This window comes from Poromitra crassiceps (assembly GCF_964638095.1).
Source record: "Poromitra crassiceps genome assembly, chromosome: 17".
NCBI lineage: Eukaryota > Metazoa > Chordata > Actinopteri > Beryciformes > Melamphaidae > Poromitra > Poromitra crassiceps.
The window spans coordinates 18,152,475-18,179,145 of NC_139635.1; the positions used below are offsets into that span (position 1 = coordinate 18,152,475).

At 47.0% G+C, this 26,671-nt stretch overlaps 1 protein-coding gene across 1 annotated transcript in view; it reads left to right on the forward strand.

Moving 5' to 3' along the window:
• LOC310791811 (WD repeat-containing protein 37) overlaps nt 1-25,805 on the forward strand; it is a gene marked incomplete at its 5' end in the record, with an annotated part of 44,561 nt that extends 18,756 nt beyond the window's left edge. Inside the window, 10 exons of the mRNA XM_083653485.1 lie at nt 54-118; nt 6,440-6,575; nt 10,594-10,665; nt 12,686-12,730; nt 13,466-13,542; nt 15,890-16,124; nt 17,649-17,790; nt 20,092-20,226; nt 23,724-23,838; nt 25,494-25,805. Coding sequence (XP_083509611.1) covers nt 54-118; nt 6,440-6,575; nt 10,594-10,665; nt 12,686-12,730; nt 13,466-13,542; nt 15,890-16,124; nt 17,649-17,790; nt 20,092-20,226; nt 23,724-23,838; nt 25,494-25,625 — 1,154 coding nt within the window. The 3' untranslated portion in view covers nt 25,626-25,805. The remainder of the gene's footprint in view (nt 1-53; nt 119-6,439; nt 6,576-10,593; nt 10,666-12,685; nt 12,731-13,465; nt 13,543-15,889; nt 16,125-17,648; nt 17,791-20,091; nt 20,227-23,723; nt 23,839-25,493) is intronic.
• Between the last annotated feature and the right edge of the window lie 866 nt (nt 25,806-26,671).

A 26,671-nucleotide genomic window follows, 5' to 3' on the forward strand; every position in this document is an offset into this window, starting at 1 on the left:
TATCGGTGCATAAAGTGTCCCATCTTTCTGATTGTTGTGGCTTTTGTTTATAGCGAGTCATAGCACAAGTCAGCTGTCACAGAAACTAAAGACCACGTACAAAGCTTCCACAAGCAAGGTAAATATTGTCTTTTTGCCAGCTGCCATAATGCTCAAGAAATTTGGATGTAACCATTTTATTGTATTATTATGCTAGAGACATTTTAGGCTGTTGTCTGCTTGCAGATTTTCTAGTGGTGCAGTATTCTTATGAAAGCGTTGATTATAGAAAAAAATGTAAGAATTGATTGAAAAAATATGTTCAACTGTCCTTTGGCAATTGTACCATGGAAGGTGTAATACAGGTCTTATTGGCGAGTTTGCTTATGATAATTTACTGTAATTTAACTTCAAGAAGCAACACTTGGGTTTGATCTACCTCTTCAGCTTAAGATGACTTGACCTTTGAAGCTTAAGATGACTTGACCTTTTGAATTGGAAAGAAAACAAACTCTTGTCTTTTTTTCACTTTGTGCTCTTAGCCGCGTTCAAATTCTTGCTATGCCAGAGTAGGCGGAGCCCGCAACTTCAGCGTAACCAGCTGGGAGTTGTGGGGTGGAGACTCATGGGTAATTTGTTGATTTCTCCCCCCCCCCCCCCCCGTGTGCCAATATGCATGAGCAGCCCAGCCGGGGGGTGGACACGCCCTCCCCAAGGCACTTGGCCATTCAAATGTAGGAGTTTAGTTTTTTGACCTTTTCTTTTTCTTTCCTTTATTCTTACGTGAGATCAAACATTGAATATTTGATCTCGCTAACGGGCTTTTTTCAGTTGCACCTCCTTGGTTTTTTAACGTAGCTACTTGTCGGCATTCACATAATGGTACACGATGGAGACGTCTTGTCCATTCATTCAGTCATTCATTCACTCATTCACTCATTCAGCGGCGGTTTGTCGGCTGCCTTCATCACCATCGCTCCATCATCGTGGCAGAGTGTGCGCTCTGTTGAACTGAGCGAGGCCATATCAGATTTTGTGCACTGTTGTGTTTTTGTTTTTTGTTTTTTTTTACATCATTGAATAATAGTCATAACAGCGGGTCTGGGTTAGATTACTGCGCTTACGTTAGAAAACCCGATATCGTACGGTGGTGCAGTGGTAAGCACTATCGCCTCACAGCTCGAAGGTCGTGGGTTCGATTCCCACCTGGGCCGATGTGAACACTGAAGGAATGCGTGCCCGTCCGCATGTCCTCGAGTGCCCACCACCCGGGTGGGGGTCGGCAAAATGGCCTTTCTGTGTGGAGTTTGCATGTTCTCCCCGTGCCTCCCGGGGGTCTCCTTCATATAGGAACCCCCTTCACAAAAACATGCAACATCCTGGTTGCTTATATGGTTCCTCCTCTGATCGTTAAGGGCGCCTGTTCAGAGGGAGGGGAACTGGTTGGAATAGCGTGAACCTCCCACGTGCTATGTCCTACCGGTGAAGCTTCCTCGGGCAGGTGAAAAGAAGCGGCTGACTTGACTGCCCATGTCTCGGAGGATGCATGGAATCAGTCTCGGCTCTCCCCAGATCGGCAGAGGATGGAGTAGCAACCAGGATTGAGTAATTCAAATGAGCACTAAACGGGGGATAAAAATGGGATAAAAAATCGGGGGGAAAAAAACAAAAAAAGAAAACCCGATATCTCTGGGTAATACCCTGTCAAGCGATATCTCAATATGTGGTTTCACTGGCAGCTCAGCTCAGTGTATATAGAACATGACACTGAGCGTGTTAAGTTGTTTCCCTGTGTAGCTCAATATGGAGTAGGGGTGGGCGCAAAGTTTGCCTCCGATCCGATAACAAGTAATACAGGTCAAAGGTCAAGCCAGAGCGCTGACCTAAATAATGTGGACAAAACCCATCATCCACTATTTTCTGGACTCGCGCTTTGCACCAAAGTGTCGTCTGTCGCCATCTTGGGCTCGTTGCGCAGCTGCCGTGAGACGGGGGGTTTCCCAGAGCCGCAGCTCCGCCTGCTATTGGTCCGCGATCGGCAAGCTACGCGATCACTGGACAGGCGACCTGTCAATCATCCCCTTTTATATCGTCTTATTTTACTCCAACCGGGGGTGAGTTATACAAGAAGTGACCCCTCTACAGTTGTTATGAAAAGGAAAAAATTAGCTATATAGAGCAGAACCCTGTTTGGGTCCAGGCTGTGAAGATGCTTGATCACTGTTACAAAGTGGGGCATTTTAACATGGGGGGTGAACGGGAACGACGGGACTTCTGAGTCCTGCCTCAAGTGGCCATTCGAGGGACTTACAACTTTCAGGATTGCTTTCCTTCATGGGAAAAACCTGAGAGCTTGCCCTGTACTTTCATGTAAGGGAGAGCAGTGTGTCATGATTTATGAGGTGAATCCGTCATCAGTTTGCTCAATCTGAATCCATTCGTGTAGCACTTTGTAAAGAAAAAGAAAGGGCTACATAAATGAATGAATCAACTCTAGAATCTATATATTTAAGAAGTTAGTTTTATTTTAGTTTACTTTATTTCTAATCTGATTTATGTTTGGATCTTGAGACTCCGGGTGAGTTTTTTCAGTTGGCCAACAGTGTTTTTCGTTGAGTTGAACACTGACGGTAACAGCTGATGAATTGGGTACATACAGTATAGCCTGGTGTCCAGCCCCATATGAATCGCAGGGGCTGGTTACCAGGCTAACTCTGGTAACGCTACTGTTACTAGCTGTTACTCTTAACGGTAACAGCTGAGGAAATGGGAAGAGAGAAACTGAAACTGGTACCGATCTTATTGACCCTAGAATCAAATCGATTCTTCAAAAGTACTATCGATAGTAGTATCGATATCTTTGGGATCGATCCGCCCACCCCTAATATAATGCACAAGGCGTTGGCACAAAGACAGAAAAGTCTTCTTCTTCTGTGGTGTTTTATGGCAGTTGGCATCCTTTATGGTTGCATTACCGCCTCCTGGATTTATCCATCCACTGTTTCCCTACATTCTGTCCCTTCCTCCACAGAATAGTCGAGAAAAGAGAATGTAATAAAACAGGAGATCATGTATTCCGATCACTATTATCTATCTTCCACCATTACCTGGTGGTCCACGATGCATGGGATCTACGTTCCCTGTAATTGGGGGGGTTCTTGACACCCAAAATATTGGGGAACCCCTGGATTAGAGCACGGTACTAAGACTGTCCATGTGGGGTCACCGCTGGCCTGCTCCCATTTCTTTGGGTCATTTGAATTATTTGGCATCAGCCTCTCTCCACTGATTATTCAATGATGCTAAAACAAGCAAAAGTGTGATATGGCCACTACTCTACGTCATTATTATTAACCGCTGGGTGCGTTCAATTCACTACTCAGCTGCTCAATGCTTTGTGTTTTCCTTAAACCTTCCTATGCCCGTTGCTTAAATGTGGCATTTTGCACCAATGTTACATTTGAACAAGTTCTGGATTCCTAATCATCCTCGACAACCGCTGCAGGAATGCAATTACTTCTCATTCACTGCTTCAGCCAAGATCCAACCTTCTGTTAATGTTCAAATCCACCTCCAGAGCCCAAACACTTCAAATTCATGTCACATAGGGAGACGAAGTGAACGTCACTCCCTGCTTCAGCACTGTAGCAGAGATTTTCTTCCACAATTTATTTTCCCATAGACATTTCGTTAAAATGCCTATACAAATAGTTTTACTCGGTCAAACCAAACGGTTCAGCTATATGTAGAATCGGGAGAGACCATAGAACATTTCATTCTGACCGACACTTAAAAAAACAACATTGAAAAAATATTTTCTTTAAACCTGCATTTTTTTTTTTACGTTTTGGTCCGAGTGAAATGTTATGCGATCTCTTCTGTTTCTAAATATATCTGAACCGTTTGGTTTGAACAAGTAAAACTATTTTTATACGCATTTTACAAAATGTCTATGGGAAAATAAATAAAGGATGAAAATCTCTGGTACAGTGCTGAAGCAGGAAGTGACGTTCCACTTTGGCTCTCTATTGCATGGCGAGTGAGACAACATTCACATCACAGATCACACACACAACCTTGTTGCATTGCATTCATATTACATAGCAAATCATATTACATTGCATACATACTAGGATTGAAAATCAAGAATCCACATCTCTCTTAACCATTATGCCATGAATTGACTAGGGCGTCCGGGTAGTGTAGCGGTAGATTCCCTGCCTACCGACACAAGTCCGTGTTACCTCCGGCTTGGTCGGGCGTTCCATACAGGCCCGATTGGCTGTGTCTGTGGGTGGGAAGCCGGATTGGGGGTATGTGTACCGGTCGCTGTACTAGCGCCTCCTCTGGTCGGTCGGTCGGGGGGGGGGGGCGGAAGGGAGCCGGTAATAGCGCCGTGATCCTCCCACGTGCTACTGTACGTCCTGCAGGTGAAGCTCCCCGCTGTCAGCGGCTGGCAACTGCGCATGTGACGAAGGAAGCGTGGTGCTAGTCTACGGCTCTCCCCAGATCGGCAAGGGGGCGGAGCAGCAGGGGGAAATTGGCCAAGTACAATTGGGGAGAAAATGGGGGGGGGATCTGGAAAAACATACAAACAAAAACATGATGCCATGACTCACTGTGGTTCAGTGTAATTCTCAGCTGCTGTCCAGACTGGCTCTAGGTTAGCGGACCATGCTGCTTGCTAACAACCAGCAAATCCGGGTAGAAAAGAGTCCCACCAGGCTTATCAATGGCATTTTGATCAAAGCTTCAGCTATTTTTTATTTATTTATTTATTTGTTTGTTTGTTTGTTTATTTATGTATTTATTTATATATTTATTTATTTATTTATTTATGGCTATAGTGTTACTTCAGCAATTTATGACAATTTCCACAATTTGAATGATATTATGCTTTGTCCTATTGTGTACAATGAGGTTCATTTTTCAAATGTATGACGTGGTTCTTTATGCTCTCCCGCTTCCTTTCAGTTGGAACTTGTTTAGTGGTCTGTGCCCAAAGCGAACCCCAAGTCCAGTCTGTGTCCTCCCAGTGTTTCATGTAAAGAGCTCCACCCGCCGGTGCTGCTGACATGATGCCCGATAACAAGCCTTACGATGCGTAACTCCTCCCCCCCACGACCCCTCCTACAGCCATTTCTTTTGCACTTACCGTAATCCACCCTTTTCAAACGCACTATACAGTACTGGCGCATTTGTTTGTGTTGATGCCAGATCTGGGCGGAACAGTAGTTCACAGTAACTGTTAGTGCTTGTTTTAAGTCCACTCGGACGGAGCACCACGTGGGCGGGCTATTCTGTTTGGACAATTCATATAGTGGCAGAGGAGTTGTGAGTTAGAGAAATATAAAGTGAATTGATGAAGAGACGGTAAATGGACATCGCAATGGTCCGATGTAGATTTGCTCAGAGGTCGACGGGGGTCGTGCCAACCCTAATATGAAAGGAGTGTGCAATGTGCATGTATGTACATAATATATATATGTATAAATAAGCCACACATGAATTTAAACAATACTTATACAGATATATTTTCACACATTGCACAGCTATTTACTACCGTTCAATGTAAACCAGAACCAACAAAGGAAAAGGTTCAAAGAGTTTAAGCTTTGTGGCGCTCAATGTCCTGTCCTCCTCTGTGACGAAACCCACGTCCAATCCATGGTGCTCGGAGTGGATTCAAACAAATGCCGGCCGACATTTCTTTGTGAAGTGCTTTTGAACCCAGGACTGATTGACACGAATAATGCCAATGTCAGCCAACGCTTCTTAGCCTTGGCTGTACTGTCAGGGCCTCTTCCTCCTCAGTGATCCTCAGTTCTGCTGACCCCGCTTCCTCCCTCCGTTTACCCCAGGGCTCCTACACAGAAACCTCCCGACGCAAAAACAACCATCAGTCTGAGCAGCAGCTTCAAAGCGTTTCAGAATGGACTCAAAAAGTGTGGAGGACGAAACATGAGCTGTAGTGCAATATGGTACACTGCATTTGACAGTCATATTGCCAAGCCATAATTAAATGGGTATCCCAGGGCGTTCCCATGGGCCTTGAAAATCATTGAAAGTTTGTGGATTTGAAGATAGATAAATAAATAAGGCCTTAAAAGTTTTGGAAATTGATTCTTAAAAGAAAATATGTAGCACCCACATTTATTGATTTCTTGACTTGAGAAGATCATTATTAAAAAAAAAAAAACAGGGCCTCTATGGTGTCTAAACTCATGTCGTACCCCTAAAACACTGCAATTTTGACCGCATGAATTTCACCAAAGAAGACCTTGAAAGACAACGAAATGTCCAAGTGTCTGTGTGCACAAAAAGTCTCGAGCAAAGGAGGAGAAATGTGGTACTTTGAAAGGAGGGTGTGTAGGAGCCCTGTCTGTCAGGTGTGTGCGTGTGTGTTGCGCTGCCAGGGGGGGGGCGCTGTGTGTTAACACTGTGCTGCTGTCCCCGTCAGATCGTGTCCAGCTTCAAGGCCACCACGTCCCGCGCCGTGTGCCAGCTGGTCCGGGAGTACGTGGGCCACCGGGACGGCATCTGGGACCTGAGCGTGAGCCACACGCAGCCCGTGGTGCTGGGCACCGCCTCCGCAGGTCAGGGTTGTGCTCAAGTCACTGCACCTCAAGTCCCCCGGGTTTGAGTCCGAAGAGTCCGAGTTCAGTCCCCGTTACCCGAGTCCGAGTCCGAACTTACTGAACGTGAGCGTGAATCCACGTACGGATTTGAATAAGGTCATAGTATTAACAGTGTTTCCCCTACCATTCTACAGATCTGGTGCCCCCGCCTGGCCCCCACCTGCTCTCCCCAAAATTTCAATAAACCTTTATGACATATTATTACAATACAACAACTAGAGCTGTGCATCTTCACTGACCTCACGATTCGATACGATTCGATTATAGAAGTCTACGATTCGATTCGATTCGATTATACGATGCATCTCCGATGCATCTCGATGCATCGCGATGCATCTTAAATCGATGCATCACTTTTTCCGCAATACATGATTTATTTTTTCTCACTTTCTTTTTTCTCACTGTGTGGCTACTTTTAAAATAAAAGTGCATTTGGAATTGCATTGTATTATGATCCATAATTAAAATAAACAACTGCATGTACTTACATTCTATTTTATTTGATTATAAAAAAATAAAGATATATATATATATATTTTTTTAAATAATCGATTTTTGATATTTGTTAATCGATTCAGAATCGTCCTATTAAGCATCGCGATGCATCTCTGAATCGATTATTTTCGGCAGCTCTAACAACAACACTGGTGTTGACAGTAATAGAAGGTGTCAAATCATTCAAAACAATAAGCATTTTGCTTTTAGGAGCATCGTGTCAGCGTGCAGCGCTATTCCAAAATGTGTCGACGTGTGTCGTTGCCTGGGAAACGCACATCCCATAATACAACAGTTCGCATCGCATCCCATAATAGTATGATGATACTTGGGATGCCTTTGCGAACATAGATGCGAGCAGGTTAGCTAAAAGTTTAGCGTCGCCAGCGAGGGCCCCCCACCGTTGCCGTCGGGGTACGTTTCGAAATCCCTCCAGGGCTGAAACATGTTCTAGGGGAAATATAGCTATCAATATCTTATACCAGATTATTAGGGCGAACGAAAAAAACAACAACAAAACAGTCTGTATGAATTAACAAGTCGAGTCCAAATGCATGAATTTGATTTGATTTAGCTCTTTCTTATATTGTATTTCCTACTGCCATTTCTCTCTAACCATCAATCACCCTCTCTCTCTTTGGTTCTCCTTGTCAGTCTGGTTCTGTCTCTTTCTTACTTAACGTGTTCTTTGGTTCTCCTTGTCAGTCTGGTTCTGTCTCTTTCTTACTTAACGTGTCCTCTTTGGCCCTTCTCTCTAACACTATTCCTTTGAGTTTTTGTTCTCTCCCATTCTCGTTAACCCTCTTTCTTTTTCTTTCCCTTTCTATTTCTTACTTTCGCTCTTTTTCTTTCTAAGTCTCTACTAGTGGAATGCCCGTGCAGTGTGCAGTGTAAATGTGGCGTTCTCCGCACGTCCAACCCGTATGGCCTGTGTACTGGCAGGCTGGTCTGTGTACTGGCAGGCTGGCCTGTGTACTGGCAGGCTGGTCTGTGTACTGGCAGGCTGGTTGGTCTGTGTACTGGCAGGCTGGTTGGTCTGTGTACTGGCAGGCTGGTCTGTGTACTGGCAGGTTGGTCTGTGTACTGGCAGGTTGGTCTGTGTACTGGCAGGCTGGCCTGTGTACTGGCAGGCTGGTCTGTGTACTGGCAGGTTGGTCTGTGTACTGGCAGGCTGGCCTGTGTACTGGCAGGTTGGTCTGTGTACTGGCAGGTTGGTCTGTGTACTGGCAGGCTGGCCTGTGTACTGGCAGGCTGGTCTGTGTACTGGCAGGCTGGTCTGTGTACTGGCAGGCTGGTTGGTCTGTGTACTGGCAGGCTGGTCTGTGTACTGGCAGGCTGGTTGGTCTGTGTACTGGCAGGCTGGTCTGTGTACTGGCAGGCTGGCCTGTGTACTGGCAGGCTGGTCTGTGTACTGGCAGGCTGGTTGGTCTGTGTACTGGCAGGCTGGTCTGTGTACTGGCAGTCTGGTTGGTCTGTGTACTGGCAGGCTGGTCTGTGTACTGGCAGGCTGGCCTGTGTACTGGCAGGCTGGACGAGTGGGGACTGATATTTCCGCGTCTTGTTTGGTCCCGACACCCACAAATCTCGTAAAATCCGTGGATAATAGCTCCCCAACAGATAGAAATATATGAGCAATATATGTGTTTGATGTACATACAAAGAACTGACACGATCGGATTTGCGCTTTTAAAAAGTCACGATTTGCCTCTCCCTGGAGCTGCTCAACTCGCCTCAACAGGCAGCCAGACAGGGGCGCTCTTCACACTTTCTGAAAGTTTCAGCACGATCGTACGTAAAATGGCGTGGCTGTGCTCACACACACACACACACACACACACACACACACTCACTCACTCACTCACTCACTCACTCACACACTCACTCACTCACTCACTCACTCACTCACACACTCACTCACTCACTCACTCACAGACAGCAACTAACGATTATTCATTATAAATGAACCTGTGGAATATTTTCTTGACTAATCAAATAGTTGTCCGCCTGTCTGGTCAATTGACCCTATGTAGAAGAGACAGTCTGGCTTGAGAGACCAACAGGAAGTGTAAACACAATCTGAAGTTCTGCTTGTGTTTACACTTCCTGTGACTCATAAACCCTAGTCTGACTCACCTGGTCAAACTAGGTTTGACCAGGTGAGTCAGACTAGTTTGAGCAGGTGAAACAGCCGGCGTTTTGAACAGGAAGTCGTGACACAATGGGTCAAGTGGGCGGGGCTACATAAGGTGAATAAAATGAAATATGTCCACAGGTGGGGGGCACATTTCTCCGATGACAAAACTCCGATGGTGAAATAAGTTTGCTTGTCACACAATAAATCACACTCGTTTGACTTAAGAGGGCATGTATGTTGTATCCTTCACATTCGCTAACCAGTCTTTGAACTGAAATCTTTGAAGAAGTTGGGATCCCTGTCTGAGAGAAATAAACGATTTAAAACGATTTTCAGACGGCAGCCCGTCTTTATTGTCACACAACACACTACAACACATGCACGGAGGGCCACAACACACACATGCTGACGGTGGCCGGTGAAATTTGTCCTCTGCATTTAACCCATCCTGGCTTTGTCCTTTCCTCCTGGGGCAGGCCAGGAGCAGTGGTCGCTTTCTCGTACAGCGCCCGGGGACCGACTTCGGATGTTGTCGTCACTGACCAGTGACGATGACGATCTGATCTTCTGCATGTTTTTAGTGGGGGGGGTTATATACGGGTTATATACGGAGGAACCCCCCTGGGGGAGCACGGGGAGAACATGCAAACTCCACACAGACAGAAAGGCCCTTACGACGAGATACCCCACCTGGGCAGTAGGCACTGAAGATATGGGGGGGAACACAACCACAGCGCCCACAGTGTCCCAGGCGAGAATCGAACTCAGGACCTTCTGACTGCGAGGCGACAGCTCTACCACTGAGCCACCGTGCCCCTAATAGCCTGGCTGGTTCGATGTTTATCCGTTCACCTGCGTCGCGTTGAAGCACTTTTTACAGACTGGCTTCGTTTGGTGTGTCCAGGGGCTTGCCTTCGCTGTCGGCAACGTAAGCAAAATACTTCCACATTTCGCTTCGTGCATCTGCTTTCTCTACAAGCGTTGCGCGGCTTGCAAGACTCTCAGAACAAGCCGCGGCTATTTTCGCTGTGTCTGTCCCTGTGTGTCGGGCTGCTGACTGAGGAGGACTGAAGGACTGGCCAGAGAGCGAGCAGAGAGGGGAGGGGGGGAAATCGGCACGCCCACACATGAAGCAGACATACCGCTCTTATCACAAGGTCCGAAGTGGTGAAATGTCCGCGATGACGGGGACGCGCTTATACCGGAAAACAACTTTCACACATGAAGGCATTACACCGCTTTCTGGTCATTTCCCGGTATAAAGCGCATGTGGGAAAACGGCTTAAATGTTCTCTCAATCATTGTTGGTGTTCTCTTTAATAACTTTCCTCTCATTTGTCCCAACAGACCACACTGCCATGCTGTGGAGCATCGAGACGGGAAAATGCCTCCTCAAGTACATGGGCCACCAAGGATCAGGTGTGACCAGTTTGAGTTGACGTTTATTCAGGAACATATTGCATTGAGTTAAAACTAGATTTTTATTTATTTTTATTTATTTGTTTATTTGGACGGGACAGTGCAAAATTAATGAACACAAAAACCATGAAGCAGATACAGTCACCTGGAACATAATAAGAGTGTAAGAATTGCCGGATTTAGCACGAGGCTAATTTCCATCCGTTGTCCCCGAAAGACACAAAAAACAGAATATATAAAACGTAAAAACATAAGTAGCAGCAATACACTCAAAAGTACATAGCAGCAATACACTTACAAAAATACATAGTAGCAATACACACAAAAAACAAAAACATATTACCTGTGATCACATGACTGGTTGGACTTCAGCCATTGTTGAAGTTTACCTCTAAAAGTGGCAAGGGTGGGACTGTCCCTTATGGAGACGGGGAGACTAGTCCGCGTTTGGCTGCCTTTTATAGACAGGACGTTCTGACCAAACGTGGTCAGTCTACGTTGGACCTTGCAATCACCTCTGGTGTCTGACCTGGTGCCAGATGAATTACGTCTCCTTTACACTATAAATGTTAAAAGCACAAACACAAAAAGAAAAGAGGGGTTAAAATATGATAGGAGATCAAGTTACATCTTTTCATTTATAAGTCTGCTCAGGTAGGGGATGGGGGAGTTCCTATGGTGCTCGGTTCTTGTTGACGCAGACTGGAGCTTACTGGCCTGTCTGGTGCTGCGGCCAGAGACAGAGCCATTGGAGGCGGGGGAGGAGTTCTCTCAGGAGGGAGTTTTGGACATGATGAGCGTAAAGCGCAAATTCTGCTCGAGCGAAATCGACGGCGCTGACTGCGCCCGAGGGGGTCGCCGCAGCCGGGCGTCCTATCGGCGCAGCTCGGCGTAGGGGGCGTGCAGCTCCTCGAAAATGTCACTCTGCGCCGGCCCGTCTAGCGCCGTCAACTCCTTGTTGTGAGGAATGAGGAAAATGCCATTTCCTCATTTAACGTGCTTGTCCCTCATCTAGCGAAGCCTTCTGCAGGCTCACCGGGACAATAAAATGTTCCCCCCACCGACACGATTGCAAGTTCTTGGTAAACGATAACGATAACGTTTTGGACGTGTTTTGAACGAGTTACATTCTCGCTGTCGCCGCCCGGCGGCGGCAAGGCTCCAAGTCGTGGCTGCGCAAAACCATGCCGGGCGCTTAACTCCGGCACAGAACTTCTCTCCTCTCCGAGAGCCGGCAGATGCTGAGGAGACTGAGCGAGGCTCTTTTTTGGATCTTCCCCAGCTGATTGCATTGGTAGTCTGATCGGGAGGTTTGCCACACTGGAGCACGATAATACTCTATGGTGGGCCGGATGTACGTTTTAAAAGTGCTCACTAGATCAGCTCTGCCTACACCAAAACCTTGAAGCCTACGCAAGACGTGCAGCTTACGGCTGGCAGTGGAAAGCACTTGGTTGACCTGCTGGTCCCACTTCAAGTTCCCTTGGACGCACATTTCTATCAATTATAATAACTTCATTAAGATGATGAAGATGAAGATTAAGATTAAGATGAAGATAATTAAGATGAAGTTCACTCACACTGTGCCTGTAAAACTGCTTCGCAACTTATTTTGCTCACAAACCCCCAAAATGACACCATTTTGGCATCTTCTGTTCCTGTTGTCCACACCAAGAATGGAAGATGCTTAGAGGTTAAATATAAACTATTCTGCATTCATTACATAGATAAAAAATAAAAGTGTAGTAAACCGTCGATTGAGAAGCGCTGTTGTAAAGGCTGAGCATAGATTAGCTGATTAGCTACTTGCTAGGAAGTGCAAGTTCTCTTCAATTATTTATTATTTGAATAATAATTGAACAAAGTTTAGGTTCAGAATGTAAGAATCTCATTCATTTGAAGCTCATTTGAAACCGTCATGAAAAAACGTAAGGTCAGGGGGTCATGACGGCCATGACCGAGGAGATGTATAGAAAACAACTTCTAACACGTTATATGTTCTCTGTCTCTCCCTCCCCAGTCAACTCCATCAAGTTCCACCCCACTGAACAGATGGCCCTGACAGGTGATGATCCAACACTAAAGCATCCTTCAAATCTCCCTGACTCTGCATTCAGACCAGTATCAGCCACATCCAGCATCTCCTCATACTTCATTCAGACCAGTATCAGCCACATCCAGCATCTCCTCATACTGCATTCAGACCAGTATCAGCCACATCCAGCATCTCCTCATACTTCATTCAGACCAGTATCAGCCACATTCAGCATCTCCTCATACTTCATTCAGACCAGTATCAGCCACATCCAGTGTCTCCTCATACTTCATTCAGACCAGTATCAGCCACATTCAGCATCTCCTCATACTTCATTCAGACCAGTATCAGCCACATCCAGCATCTCCTCATACTTCATTCAGACCAGTATCAGCCACATCCAGCGTCTCCTCATACTTCATTCAGACCAGTATCAGCCACATCCAGCATCTCCTCATACTTCATTCAGACCAGTATCAGCCACATCCAGCGTCTCCTCATACTTCATTCAGACCAGTATCAGCCACATCCAGCGTCTCCTCATACTTCATTCAGACCAGTATCAGCCACATCCAGCATCTCCTCATACTTCATTCAGACCAGTATCAGCCACATCCAGCATCTCCTCATACTTCATTCAGACCAGTATCAGCCACATCCAGCATCTCCTCATACTGCATTTGACACAAACAGCTTTTGTAAGTGATGTTTGGAAGAAGGTTTGTGTTGGTCTTCACACTCTGCCTGTGCTCCACTCCCCCTCAGCCTCTGGAGACCAGACGGCTCATATCTGGAGATACATGGTGCAGCTGCCCACGCCACAGCCCGTCGCCGACATCAGTGTAAGCATGACCGGCGGTGGTATTACTGCCACCTGTGTGTGTTGCCCCTTTTATACAGCCTGTGAAAGCCGCCATCATTGTGGCGTTATTACGCCGGAACAGTGTGTCATTTTGTTACGCAAGGTAGTGACAGAGCCAAATCGAACAACTTTTTTCCATAGGATATTGACTTCGATACCGGTTCCTGAACGATACTTTTTTCGTTGCCAATTTTAGCAAAATCTATTTGAACAAAAATAATACGACACATTACACATTGAAATTACGATACAAATCTTTATTATTATTATTTTTTTAAAGCAGTTTTACAGCATAAAAAAATAAAACCTGTATTTAACACAACTTGAAGTTGTCTAAACTTATTGCCGACCCTACAAAAAATATTGGAGTACAAAGGAAAGAAATGTGAAATAAATAAATCAGTGCAAATAGTTTTCAGTGCAAAAGGGGAGTTGCAAGTCAGTGTTTAATGCTCAATGCTGCATACTAGGCTCCACTCAGTTCTTCTTCAGGGAACAGACAGCCTGCTGCTCCTGGCTGATGTGTGAACAGACAACCTGCTGCTCCTGGCTGCTGTGTGAACAGACAGGCTGCTGCTCCTGGCTGCTGTGTGAACAGACAGGCTGCTGCTCCTGGCTGATATGTGAACAGACAGGCTGCTGCTCCTGGCTGATATGTGAACAGACAGGCTGCTGCTCCTGGCTGATATGTGAACAGACAGGCTGCTGCTCCTGGCTGATGTGTGAACAGACAGGCTGCTGCTCCTGGCTGATGTGTGAACAGACAGCCTGCTGCTCCTGGCTGATATGTGAACAGACAACCTACTGCTCCTGGCTGATATGTGAACAGACAACCTGCTGCTCCTGGCTGATATGTGAACAGACAGCCTGCTGCTCCTGGCTGATATGTGAACAGACAACCTGCTGCTCCTGGCTGATGTGTGAACAGACAGGCTGCTGCTCCTGGCTGATATGTGAACAGACAGGCTGCTGCTCCTGGCTGATATGTGAACAGACAGGCTGCTGCTCCTGGCTGATATGTGAACAGACAGCCTACTGCTCCTGGCTGATATGTGAACAGACAGCCTGCTGCTCCTGGCTGATGTGTGAACAGACAGGCTGCTGCTCCTGGCTGATATGTGAACAGACAGGCTGCTGCTCCTGGCTGATATGTGAACAGACAGGCTGCTGCTCCTGGCTGATATGTGAACAGACAACCTGCTGCTCCTGGCTGATATGTGAACAGACAACCTGCTGCTCCTGGCTGATATGTGAACAGACAGGCTGCTGCTCCTGGCTGATATGTGAACAGACAACCTGCTGCTCCTGGCTGATATGTGAACAGACAGCCTGCTGCTCCTGGCTGATATGTGAACAGACAGCCTGCTCCTGGCTGATGTGTGAACAGACAGCCTACTGCTCCTGGCTGATGTGTGAACAGACAGGCTGCTGCTCCTGGCTGATATGTGAACAGACAGCCTGCTGCTCCTGGCTGATATGTGAACAGACAGCCTGCTGCTCCTGGCTGATATGTGAACAGACAGCCTGCTGCTCCTGGCTGATGTGTGAACAGACAGCCTGCTCCTGGCTGATATGTGAACAGACAGCCTGCTGCTCCTGGCTGATATGTGAACAGACAGGCTGCTACTCCTGGCTGATATGTGAACAGACAGGCTGCTACTCCTGGCTGATATGTGAACAGACAGCCTGCTGCTCCTGGCTGATATGTGAACAGACAGCCTACTGCTCCTGGCTGATATGTGAACAGACAGCCTGCTGCTCCTGGCTGATATGTGAACAGACAGCCTGCTGCTCCTGGCTGATATGTGAACAGACAACCTGCTGCTCCTGGCTGATATGTGAACAGACAGCCTGCTGCTCCTGGCTGATATGTGAACAGACAGCCTGCTGCTCCTGGCTGATATGTGAACAGACAGCCTACTGCTCCTGGCTGATATGTGAACAGACAGCCTGGTAGGGAGGGGAGGCTGGCCAGCGAGACTAGTCGACGTGTAGACGCCGGCTGTCGCTGCTGCCCATTCATTTTTATTTGTATTGGATCGCGTCGCCAGGTATATTTAGAATCGGGAGAGACTACAACATTTCACTCTGACTTTTTGTTTGTCTGACTGAAATGTTCTATGGTCTCGCCTGATTCTAAACATAGCTGAATGGATCGGTTTGACGAAGTAAAACTATTTTTTTATAAGCATTTTAAGAAATGTCTATGGAAAAATTCATGTGAAAGTGAAATCCCGTGGTTCTTATGCCTAACCCGGAAGTGGGTGTGACTTTGGCTTTTGTATTGCTGTTTGTGGTGCTGATCCCCCGCCTCTCTACAGCAGCAGGCGCCGTGCGACGATGACGTGGACTTCTCGGACAAAGACGAGGCGGACGGCGAGGCAGACTGTGCCAACGACTGCCCGTCGCTCCGCCTGGCCGCCACCACCCTGCGCAGCCACCAGGGGGTGGTCATCGCTGCCGACTGGCTGGTGGGGGGAAAGCAGGCGGTGACGGCCTCCTGGGACCGAGCTGCCAACCTGTATGACGTGGAAACCTCCGAACTGGTCCACTCCCTCACCGGTAGGACAGGGATCATTGATATTCCCCAAAAATCGTGTAATATAATGTGTATATATAATGTAAGAATATCGGCCGATGGGGGGGGTACGGTGGTGCAGTGGTAAGCGCTGTCGCCTCACAGCTCGAAGGTCCTGGGTTCGATTCCCACCTGGGACGCTGTGAACGCTGAAGGAATGCGTGCCCGGCGTCCGCATGTCCTCGAGTGCCCGCCGCCCGGGTGGGGTCGTCAAAAAGGGCCTTTCTGTGTGGAGTTTGCATGTTCTCCCCGTGCCTCCCGGGGGTTTCCTTCATATAGGAACCCCTCAACAAAACATGCAATATCCTGGTTGCTGATGTGGTGACTCCTCTGGTCGTTAGGGGCGCCTGTTCAGAGGGAGGGGAACTCGTTGGAATAGCGTGATCCTCCCACGTGCTATGTCCTACCGGTGAAGCTTCCCCTGTCAGGTGAAAAGAAGCGGCTGGCTAACTGCCCATGTCTCGGAGGAAGCATGGATCGGCTCTCCCCAGATCGGCAGAGGGTGGAGCAGCAACAAGGATAAATAAATAAGAAATTTAAATAATAATAATATCGGCCGATATATCGATATCGGAATTTTTTTACTCCTTAATATCGGCATCGGCATCGGCCTCAAAAATCCAGTATCGGTCGGGCTCTACTAATGAACCCTTTTAACTTTTGAACTCTTCATGAGAAAGATGAACTGTTGGAAGCAAGCGGCTGTGTCCACAGGACACGTGTGTATTTGAGAAGCCAGCGCCTTTCTGCAATTCATTCTCGATGGTAAGGACGCGCTACGAGCCCTCCTCTTCTGACCTGGCGTGTAAGCGCTCTTGGCGGCTAGTGTTTTTGGGCGTCTCAAGCTGAAAAACGTGGAACATTTGGAGGAAGAGCGCGCTGCTCGTCAATGTCACTGCCAAAGCCGGCGGGGCTCCGCTCTCGGCTATTTTAGGCCGAGGTCTTAATTTGCATAAACTGTGTGAGTCCCCGCGCGTGACTGGGCCATAGGTTGAGTCGATGTCTCGTCATAGACGCTGGGGTAGCTGGCTGGGGGCGTGGTCAGGGTGGGGTAAATCCTCCCGTTCTCCCCATTCAGCGTAGTTAGCATTTAGCTGCTATAGCCCAGCCCAGGCAAGACACGATCGGGGATTTAACCACCGCAGTAGACGCACATCTGAACAGACGTCTTATGTACCTGCTCTAGAATCCCCAATCCTGTAGGGTAGAGCCGCAGCACCGTCCTTTGGTGAGTCAGCCCATTGAGATAATATGGGGGGTTTTACCCCACTCGCGCGCCAGCCGTATAACATTTTGTGGGCGTTCCCACACGGACCGACTGTATCTATGCAAACGGCAGGGGGGGGGGGGGGGGACACAAAAAAACGCTCCGTGCGCGTCGGAAGCGCTCTGGACATGATTTCCAAATTATTCTGATCTGAAATACACGTGTCTTATGGTGTGTGTGTGTGTGTGTGTGTGTGTGTGTGTGTGTGTGTGTGTGTGTGTGTGTGTGTGTGTCTCTCCAGGTCATGACCAGGAATTGACCCACTGCTGCACCCACCCCACCCAGCGCCTGGTGGTCACCTCATCCAGAGACACCACCTTCCGACTGTGGGACTTCAGAGACCCCTCCATCCACTCTGTCAACGTCTTCCAGGGACACACCGAGTCAGTCGCACGCACGTGCACGCACACACACACACACGCACACACCCACGCATGCACACACACAACCTTCAGACTGTCAAATGACAGGTTTTTCACTATGGAAGAAAAACTATGCAAGATTCAAAATTATACATCAGAAATGTTTGTATGCTCCGGTGTGACTATCACATTTCTTGTTATCGATACATGCTACCGCAACCCCCCCCCTCCCCCCCGCCCACTGGCAGAAAAAACGGCTCATATCCAGTTGTTTCTAAACAAAGACCCCTCATGTTTAAAAAGGAAAATATCCTGTTCTGGCTAGCCAGACATGATCCAGACTTCATGTTTAAAAGCCACTTATCTGTCATGCCTGTATGTCTGGGCTTTCCGTTTTCTACAACTTGAACCACTTTACTCGGAAGTCGCAACAAATAACTTTCACCGTGGCAATTCAAAGTACTGTAGTCGCCAGTAAGTAGTCGCCCGGCTCTCCAAAGTCATTGTGACAGCCAGTTCTGAAAACGTCACAGAAGAGTGGATTTCACTTTGGGAAGCGTGTCGCCACCAGTAATACAGCATTAATTAGTCCTAATTAAGCCATATGTCAGTTTAGATTGGAAGTCTGGATGTGGTCTCTCACACCAGCTGCCGGCACGCCAAATGACCCATTAAAGTTAACAACCAGAACCAAAGGCCCGCACTCTCTGGTCTGTGAGGCGGAGGGAAAGCCAGTGATGTGTGAGGGAAACGTCACATTTACTGTCAGATATAACCATAAATTAAACGACAAATCTGTTTTTCTTTTGCAGAGATTCTACATTCAATGCATTCAAAACTAGGCTTTTATTTTGAACATAAACCCAACTTACATCCCGTCTTAGGTCGCTTTCACATATAAGCTATTTGGTCCGCTTTAAACGAACCAGAGTTTGTTTCCTCGGATAGTCCGCTTCGTTTGTGGCGGTGTGAAAGCGCAAACTCTGGTGCGGAAACAAACAAGTGAACTCTGGTCCGCTTGAAAACGTAGGTCTCGGTTCGCTTCCAAGGGAACCCGGGCGCGTTTCGTTTGTGGTGTCAAGGCAAACCGGACCAAACGCAAGAGCAAAAATATAGGAAACAGCAGTGCATCATGAGTAAAAGGCGGTAGAAGGAAGCAAAACAAACACTGCGGCGCGCACACGTGTACAGTACTGTACACGTGTGCGCGCCGCATGACGTACGTCGTCATCTGTGTAAACAACACATCGTTGTCTCTCATCCTCGGGCTCGCCTTCTCCTTCGGTACCTCCTCGCTCGTCTCCTCTGCAGAATGAAATGTTCAACAGCTCGCTGCCTCACCTGCTGCTCATATTGGGCGCATTCTTGTAAAACATACTACCACCAAAGTAAACCCAGAAATCCCAAGATCGCATAAAGGAAGGTGGTGTTGCTCCATGGTTTGTGTTTCGCGGATTCACTTCTGTTGTTCAGTCAGCCCTCAGCCAGGCAAGAAGCCTGCTGAAGAGAGGAGATATTTCCCTTCTCTATTCTGTCCAATAGATGAGTGACTGTTTCGACCACGTGACATTGTTCAGAAAGTTTGGTCCTTGTGACAAATTGCTGTGTGAAAGAGAACCAGACCAAATGAAAAATGCAACAATGTTGCAACTTCACCCCCCCAAATCGCACCGAGTCCACCAGCTTATATGTGAAAGTGACCTTTGTCTGGCTTGATGTGTACACTCACTGCTACTTTGAAGCAACCTTCAGTTTAACTGCAGCAACACAAATGAAACCGTTTATACAAAGTTGGCTACTTGACAAATGTATTTAGTGACCGACATGTACAATATTTGGTGCCAGTATCGGTTTTAGTAAATGTTCAGTATATTGCCCCGGCACTAATTTCAAGGTCTGTGAAAGTTTCCGAACTGGACCAAAAAAATCTGGTAAAGGTATGGAAAAAATATTGTTCAGGTGGGATACACATACACTACACTCATTATTATTTCACATATTGATATGGTGTACCTGACACATAGACTACACTCATTATTATTTCACATATTGATATGGTGTACCTGACAGATTGCTCAAGACACATCAGCATAATTATATTGAGCATCAACCAAAATCTTACATTCCAGTCTAGAAATTCAGATCTGGATTAAAGACTGGGACTTACTTACTCAGTCATTACTCCCGTGATCTGTTGTTTATCTGAGTTATTTGTTGGTTTCAGTGTTGTTTATTGTTGTGATGTCTTTACTACATGTTGTTTCATGTGTTCTTATCAGGATTTTGAAACCCTGGCTGTGTTTCTGTCTCGCCCTCTCGCAGCACGGTGACGTCTGCTGTCTTCACGGTGGGAGACAACGTGGTGTCAGGGAGCGACGACCGAACCGTCAAAGTCTGGGACCTGAAAAACATGAGGTCGCCCATAGCAACCATCCGCACCGACTCCGCCGTCAACAGGTAGCAGAACCGTAGGCCTGCCGACGCACCGTAACACAGGCAGAGATGTGTAGCCCGTGTTTAGCCATGTACAGTGGTGTACTGCAGCCGCAACACTACCGCTATTACAGATGAAACGATATGAACATTTCATACTTTACTTTACTTTATTTGGCAGACGCCTTTCTCCAAAGCGACGTACAGAGGGATGAAAAAAACAAGCATAGATCAAGTAACATACATAGTGGAAAGCAGAGATAATGAAAAAGAAACAAAAAAACAGTTGACAGTTTGTGTTAGAAACAAGTCAGTGGGCAGCATATAAGGGAGATGAAGAAGTAAGGTTAGGGGGAGGTAAAATGGAGAGAAAAGATGTGGAGTTTTTAGCCGATTGCAGAAGATGGGGAGAGATGCTGATGTCCTGACCATGGGGGGGAGCTCGTTCCACCATTTGGGGGCGAGACATGAGAAAAGGCGAGCTTGAGAGCGGCCCTTGAGCCCGCGAAGCAAGAGGGGGGGGAGGGGGGGGGGGGGGGGGGGCGAGACGGCTTGTGCTAGTGGAGGGGCGGTGGGAGGGGCTAGTGGAGGGGTTGTGGGAGGGGCTAGTGGAGGGGCGGAGGGAGCGGTGGGAGGGGCGGAGGGAGCGGTGGGAGGGTTGGAACGTGACCAAGGGTTGAAGGTATTGGGGGGCGGTTGAGTGGACAGCTCTGTATGTGAGGACCAGGGATTTGAATGTGATGCGTGACAGGATGGGGAGCCAGTGGAGGTCATGGAGGAGAGGGGTGACTTTGGGTTGGCTAAAAACAAGGCGGGCAGCAGAATTCTGGATGAGTTGAAGGGGTTGGATGGCAGAGGAGGGGAGACCGGCTAAAATAACATTGCAGTAATCAAGACGAGATAAAACCATGGCCTGAACTAAAAATTTGGGTTGCTTCTGAGGTTAAAAAAGGGCGGATCTTTCGGATGTTAAAGAGAGAGAATCTACAGGAACGTGCCGTCTAGGGGTGTCAAAAATAATCGATTATAAGATGCATCGCGATGCGGACCTGCACGATTCTGCATCGATTCACAAATGTCAAAAATTGATTATTAAAAAAAAAAAAAAAAAAATTATATAATCAAATAAAATATAATGGAAGTACATGTAGTTGTTTATTTTAATTATGGATCATAATACAATGCAATTCTAAATGCACTTTTATTTAAAAAGTAGCCACACAGTGAGAAAAAAGAAAGTGAGAAAAAAAATCATGTATTCAGGAAAAAAAGTGATGCATCGATTTAAGATGCATCGAGATGCATCGATAATCGTTATCGAATCGAATCGTAGCCCTCTGAATCTTAATCGAATCGAATCGTGAGGCCAGTGAAGATTCACAGCCCTAGTGCCGTCGCTGTGATGTGGGCAGAGAAGGATAGTTGGTTATCGATGGTAATTCCGAGATTTTTGGCTGATTGAGAGGGGAGGACGGTGGTGTTGTCGATGGATAGGGACCAAAATTGGCACGGTTATTATCAGTATTATTTACGGTATTGTTAAAATGTGCTGATATACTTACTGAAATCATTTCACCAAGGCTGCACGCCTGGGACAGGGAGACTGTTGCTAACTTTGGTTGATGGCGGATAGTATTTACTGTGTTTTTCAAAGCGCTGGGATCACGGTAACACGGTAGTCACGGGAATATGGTTTTAATGATAATGAAAATTTTGAAACTGTACGTTACCGTAAGGGAATTCTATTACGGTTTATCATTAAACCAGCTAAAAAAAAATGCATAAGATTGGTAGACATGTAGAATATTGGTAGCCTGGCATTGCCAGACCAATTCACATTGCACTGCATTGCATTTGCAAATGTGAACTGCTGCCACAGCAAATGAAACATGAGCTAGCTGGCAAATTGGTCAGGTTCCTCGGCTAGAATATTGATGCAGTGGCACATTTATACCTTTTATACCTTTTGACTTTGAAAGAATAGAATAATGATGCAGTGGCACATTTATACCTTTTATACCCTTTGACTTTGAAAGAATGTCTGCTGCTGTTGTGGAAAATAGTCAAGATGCTGATGGGGTGCAAAAAGTCGAAATAATTTAGTTCCACAAATCATCACGATTAGTGATTGGGATTAATAATCATGATCAAAAGATTTTGCAAAAAAAAAAATATATATAGGATTGCCTTTTCCCCGGGGTGGTCTGTTGAGACGAAGGAGGAGCCCGGCCTGGAGTCATCCACAGGGCCTGAGCCTCCATGCACCGAAGGGTCTTTCAATACTGCGGTGTAGCACTAACTCTATTGCAGTGGATTGGGCGTGATCAACCCTTCCGCGGGCAACGTTGCAGACAGAGTAGGAAGGCTGATCTGTGAGCGGCTGCTTCTGGGACCCGGGTCGGGGTCTTAATCGGCCTCGGCTGGGTCTACTGGGCGAGCGTGTATGATGTTCGACAGACCCGAAACACCTTACGACCCCAGTTAACATCACTGATGACGCGTCCCAGCGCATGCTGTAGTATGTATTTTAAACAATACATGTATTTTTTTACTGTAATAGAGTACCACAGGGATGACGTATTTTTGTAGTGGGAAGGTGGAAGTCCCGGATTTCCTGGATCTTACGGGGAATTGATTGATTGATTGAGTTCTTTATTGATAATGAACAAACAGTATATACATATATACATACACAGGCCCACCATTATCAAAAGGATAAAAAACGCAATAAAGCTAACAGCTTATTTCCATTGCGGTCCTTAAGATGTCTGTGATAAAATGTGCACTGGTGAGTGTATGCCTGGATGTGTGTAAGTGTATGACAGTATGAGTGCATAGTACCCCATGCACTTGTCAGAGTCTGCGGGTAACGCGTGGGTGTGCCTGCCACGCAGGGGGGAGGATAACATGGGGAAGTAAGGCACAGTGAATAATCAATAAAAATAAGCATAAAATAAAAAAAATAAAAAAAGACAATTAGTACAATTAAAAATATACCCAACAAATCCTAATAAAATACCGTACAATAAAATATAATCAAGTAAAATAAATAAAATAAAATAAAATCGAATAAAATACAGGATCGATTAAGATACCGGATCAGTTACTGGCTGGCCGATAACAACACTCTTGCTACCATTAAATCCAGGTTCTGCTTCTCCTGATCCAGCTCTTGACTTTTATTTTAAAAGAAGAATAGGGGCTGATTGACTTAATGTCTGCTGGAAGACTGTTCCAGGCTACTGCCGCTGAGTATAGAAATGAATTCTGGCCAATGCATCTTTTGCATTTTAGAAAATTTTGCATTTTGTTATTTTGCATTTTAGGAAAAGTCAATCGGGTTTTTAGAATGGGGATTTAACTTTAATGCATAAAATAAGGCTGTGGTTAACAAAAGTTTATGGGAGTGGTAATTTGGGTTCAGCAGGATAATCTTCACAAACGTGAATCACTTTGATGTGACTTGTAGGAAATATGACCATGTTTTGCAGTTGACCTCTTGCCTCCTTCATCCTGTACAGGATCAGCGTGTCGGTGAACCAAAGAATCATCGCTCTTCCTCACGACAATCGGCAGGTCCGGCTGTTTGACATGTCCGGTGTGCGACTGGCTCGACTGCCACGGAGCAACAGACAGGTAAGAACATGGAGCAACAGACAGGTCAGAGCACGAAGCAACAGACAGGTCAGAGCACGGAGCAACAGACAGGTCAGAGCACGGAGCAACAGACAGGTCAGAGCACGGAGCAACAGACAGGTCAAAGCACGGAGCAACAGACAGGTCAGAGCACGAAGCAACAGACAGGTCAGATCACGAAGCAACAGACAGGTCAGAGCACGGAGCAACAGACAGGTCAGAGCACGGAGCAACAGACAGGTCAGATCACGGAGCAACAGACAGGTCAGAGCACGGAGCAACAGACAGGTCAGAGCAAGAAGCAACAGACAGGTCAGAGCACGGAGCAACAGACAGGTCAGAGCACGGAGCAACAGACAGGTCAGAGCACGGAGCAACAGACGGGTCAGAGCACGGAGCAACAGACAGGTCAGAGCACGGAGCAACAGACGGGTCAGAGCACGGAGCAACACACAGGTCAGAGCACGGAGCAACAGACAGGTCAGAGCACGGAGCAACAGACAGGTCAGAGCACGAAGCAACAGACAGGTCAGAGCTACATATTTTCAGAAGGTACCACTTCAGTCCAACTTCCTCGAAGTTCACTTTCCTCCAAGCGCTCTCCTTTTTATTGCAGTCCCGATATTCCACGAGTAATGATTTAGCTGTGAAAAAAGGGTGTAAAAATCCCTCCTTCAATCGCAACCAATAAGCTTGCAGTTTGAAAGCTTCTAACGCTGTAGCCCCGCCCCTCACGTTCATGCACAAAGGAAGACAACACAGGTCAGCAAGGTGGCTGGAGACAAACCACGAAGGGGGCGGAGTCATAGGTCACAAGGTGTTTTTTCATTCTGTGCCTTTCTGAAGGTCAGTGATATGAAAGTGTTTCAGATCAAATAATAATAATAATTCGTTTATTTTATAGATCAGAACTCAAAGACGCTTAACAGTAAACAAAAGACAAGCAACAGAAACAGGCAACAGATACAGGCAACAGGTAGAAATAACAGTGGCGATTCAGGGCAAGGTTGTATGGAGAGGCAGAGGAGAGGAAGAGAACAGGAGGGGGGGAAGGGGAGGCGGAGGGTGGTGGTTAGGAGGAGGTGGTCAGGGGTAGGGGAGGTTGTAGGCTTGGGAGAACAGGTAGGTTTTAAGTGGGGTTTTGAAAGTGGGGAGTGAGGGAGAGTCTCGGACGGTCTGGGGGAGGGAGTTCCAAAGTCGGGGTGCGGCGCGGGAGAAAGCACGGTCACCAAAGGTTTTGAGTCTGGATGGGGGGACGATGAGGGTGGCAGTAGAAGAGGATCGGAGTGTACGGGAGGGGCGATGGGGGATGAGGAGGTCAAAGGATTGCATTCTGTCACTGAGTATAGACTGTACAGCCATTTATATTTTACTATCATTGCTAAATACATGTAGGCTAGTGATTTATTTCGTTGTTATCGGAGCAATAGTCTAAAGGTTAAATGGTCGCGTATAAATGGTCTTGAAAATGGTCTCGCATTTGTCTGGTCTTGGTCTCGGTCTCGGGTTAGGTGGTCTCGACTCCAACACTAACAGCGGCACGCGAATTCTCCGCTAGAGTTGAAAGATGTCAACTGGAGGGAGGTGACAGGAACAAACACAGTCCTTCATTTAGTAAACAACAACAACACTGTTGTGCGTGGTGTTTCCCTCAGGGTCACCGGCGCATGGTGTGCTGCTCGGCCTGGTGCGAAGACAACAACACTGCAAACCTGTTCAGCTGCGGCTTCGACCGGCAGGCCATCGGCTGGAACATCAACATCCCCGCGCTGCTGCAGGACAAATGACACCCCAACACCCCGGGTGTCACACCTCGTCATCACCACCCATGGGATTAGTCAGACATCTTCCCCTCACCCCCCAACACCCGCCCTGAAGGAGGGAGGGGAAAGGGACTCTCTCTCACTCACACCGACCGTGTTCTTTGATTGGACGCATGAAGCCTAGCCCCGCCCCCCGTGTGTGTTGTGTGTGTCTATAAGCAAACATTCAAGCGTGTGTGCGTCAGAGCGAACTCACCCCCCCCCCCCCCCCCTAAAACAAAATCAAAAACAAACCCTGCGGTGTACCACAATGTGAAGGACGCCTTTTTTGCTTTTGTACCGAGTGCGTTTTTTTTTTTTTTATGCCATATAGTTTTTCTGAATCTGCTGCTGATGAAAAGAGCACAGGGATGAGTTAAGAGCACTGACCTAAATAATATGGACTGAGCTATCCCATTGATCTTGGTCTCCCGTTTGGAGTTGAAACGTTGGCGGTCGCCATCTCGATTTCTCGAGTCCTTCCGCACCTCACGTGAGATGGGGGGTTTCCCAGAGCTGCAGCTCCGCCTGCTATTGGTCCGTGATCGGCAAGCTGCGCGATCACTGGACAGGCGATCTGTCAATCACCCCGTTTTCTATCATCTATTTTCCTCCAAACGGGCGAGTTATATAAAAAATGACCCCCCCCCCCTACAGTTGTTATGAAAAGGTGAAATTAGCTATACAGACCAAAACCTTGTTAAGGCCCAGGCTGTAAAGATGTTTAATTACCGTTACAAAGTGGGGCATTTTAACAGGAACGACGGGACTTCTGAGTCTTGCCTCAAGTGGCCATTCGAGGAATTACAGCTTAAACAAAGACTTCCGCATCTTCAGGGGAAAGGGGGTGGTTAAGAGACCCCCCCCCCCCCCCCAAAAAAAATAGTGCACAACTGAAATGCTGCACATATAGCTTCTGCTGGACGACAGTCTAACCAACAATAACAGAGCCAGACTAACCTGTGCCATCAATAACAGTCCTGTTTGATTTTCCAGAATGCCTTTAGACTGCAGGCAGATGCCACTTGTTT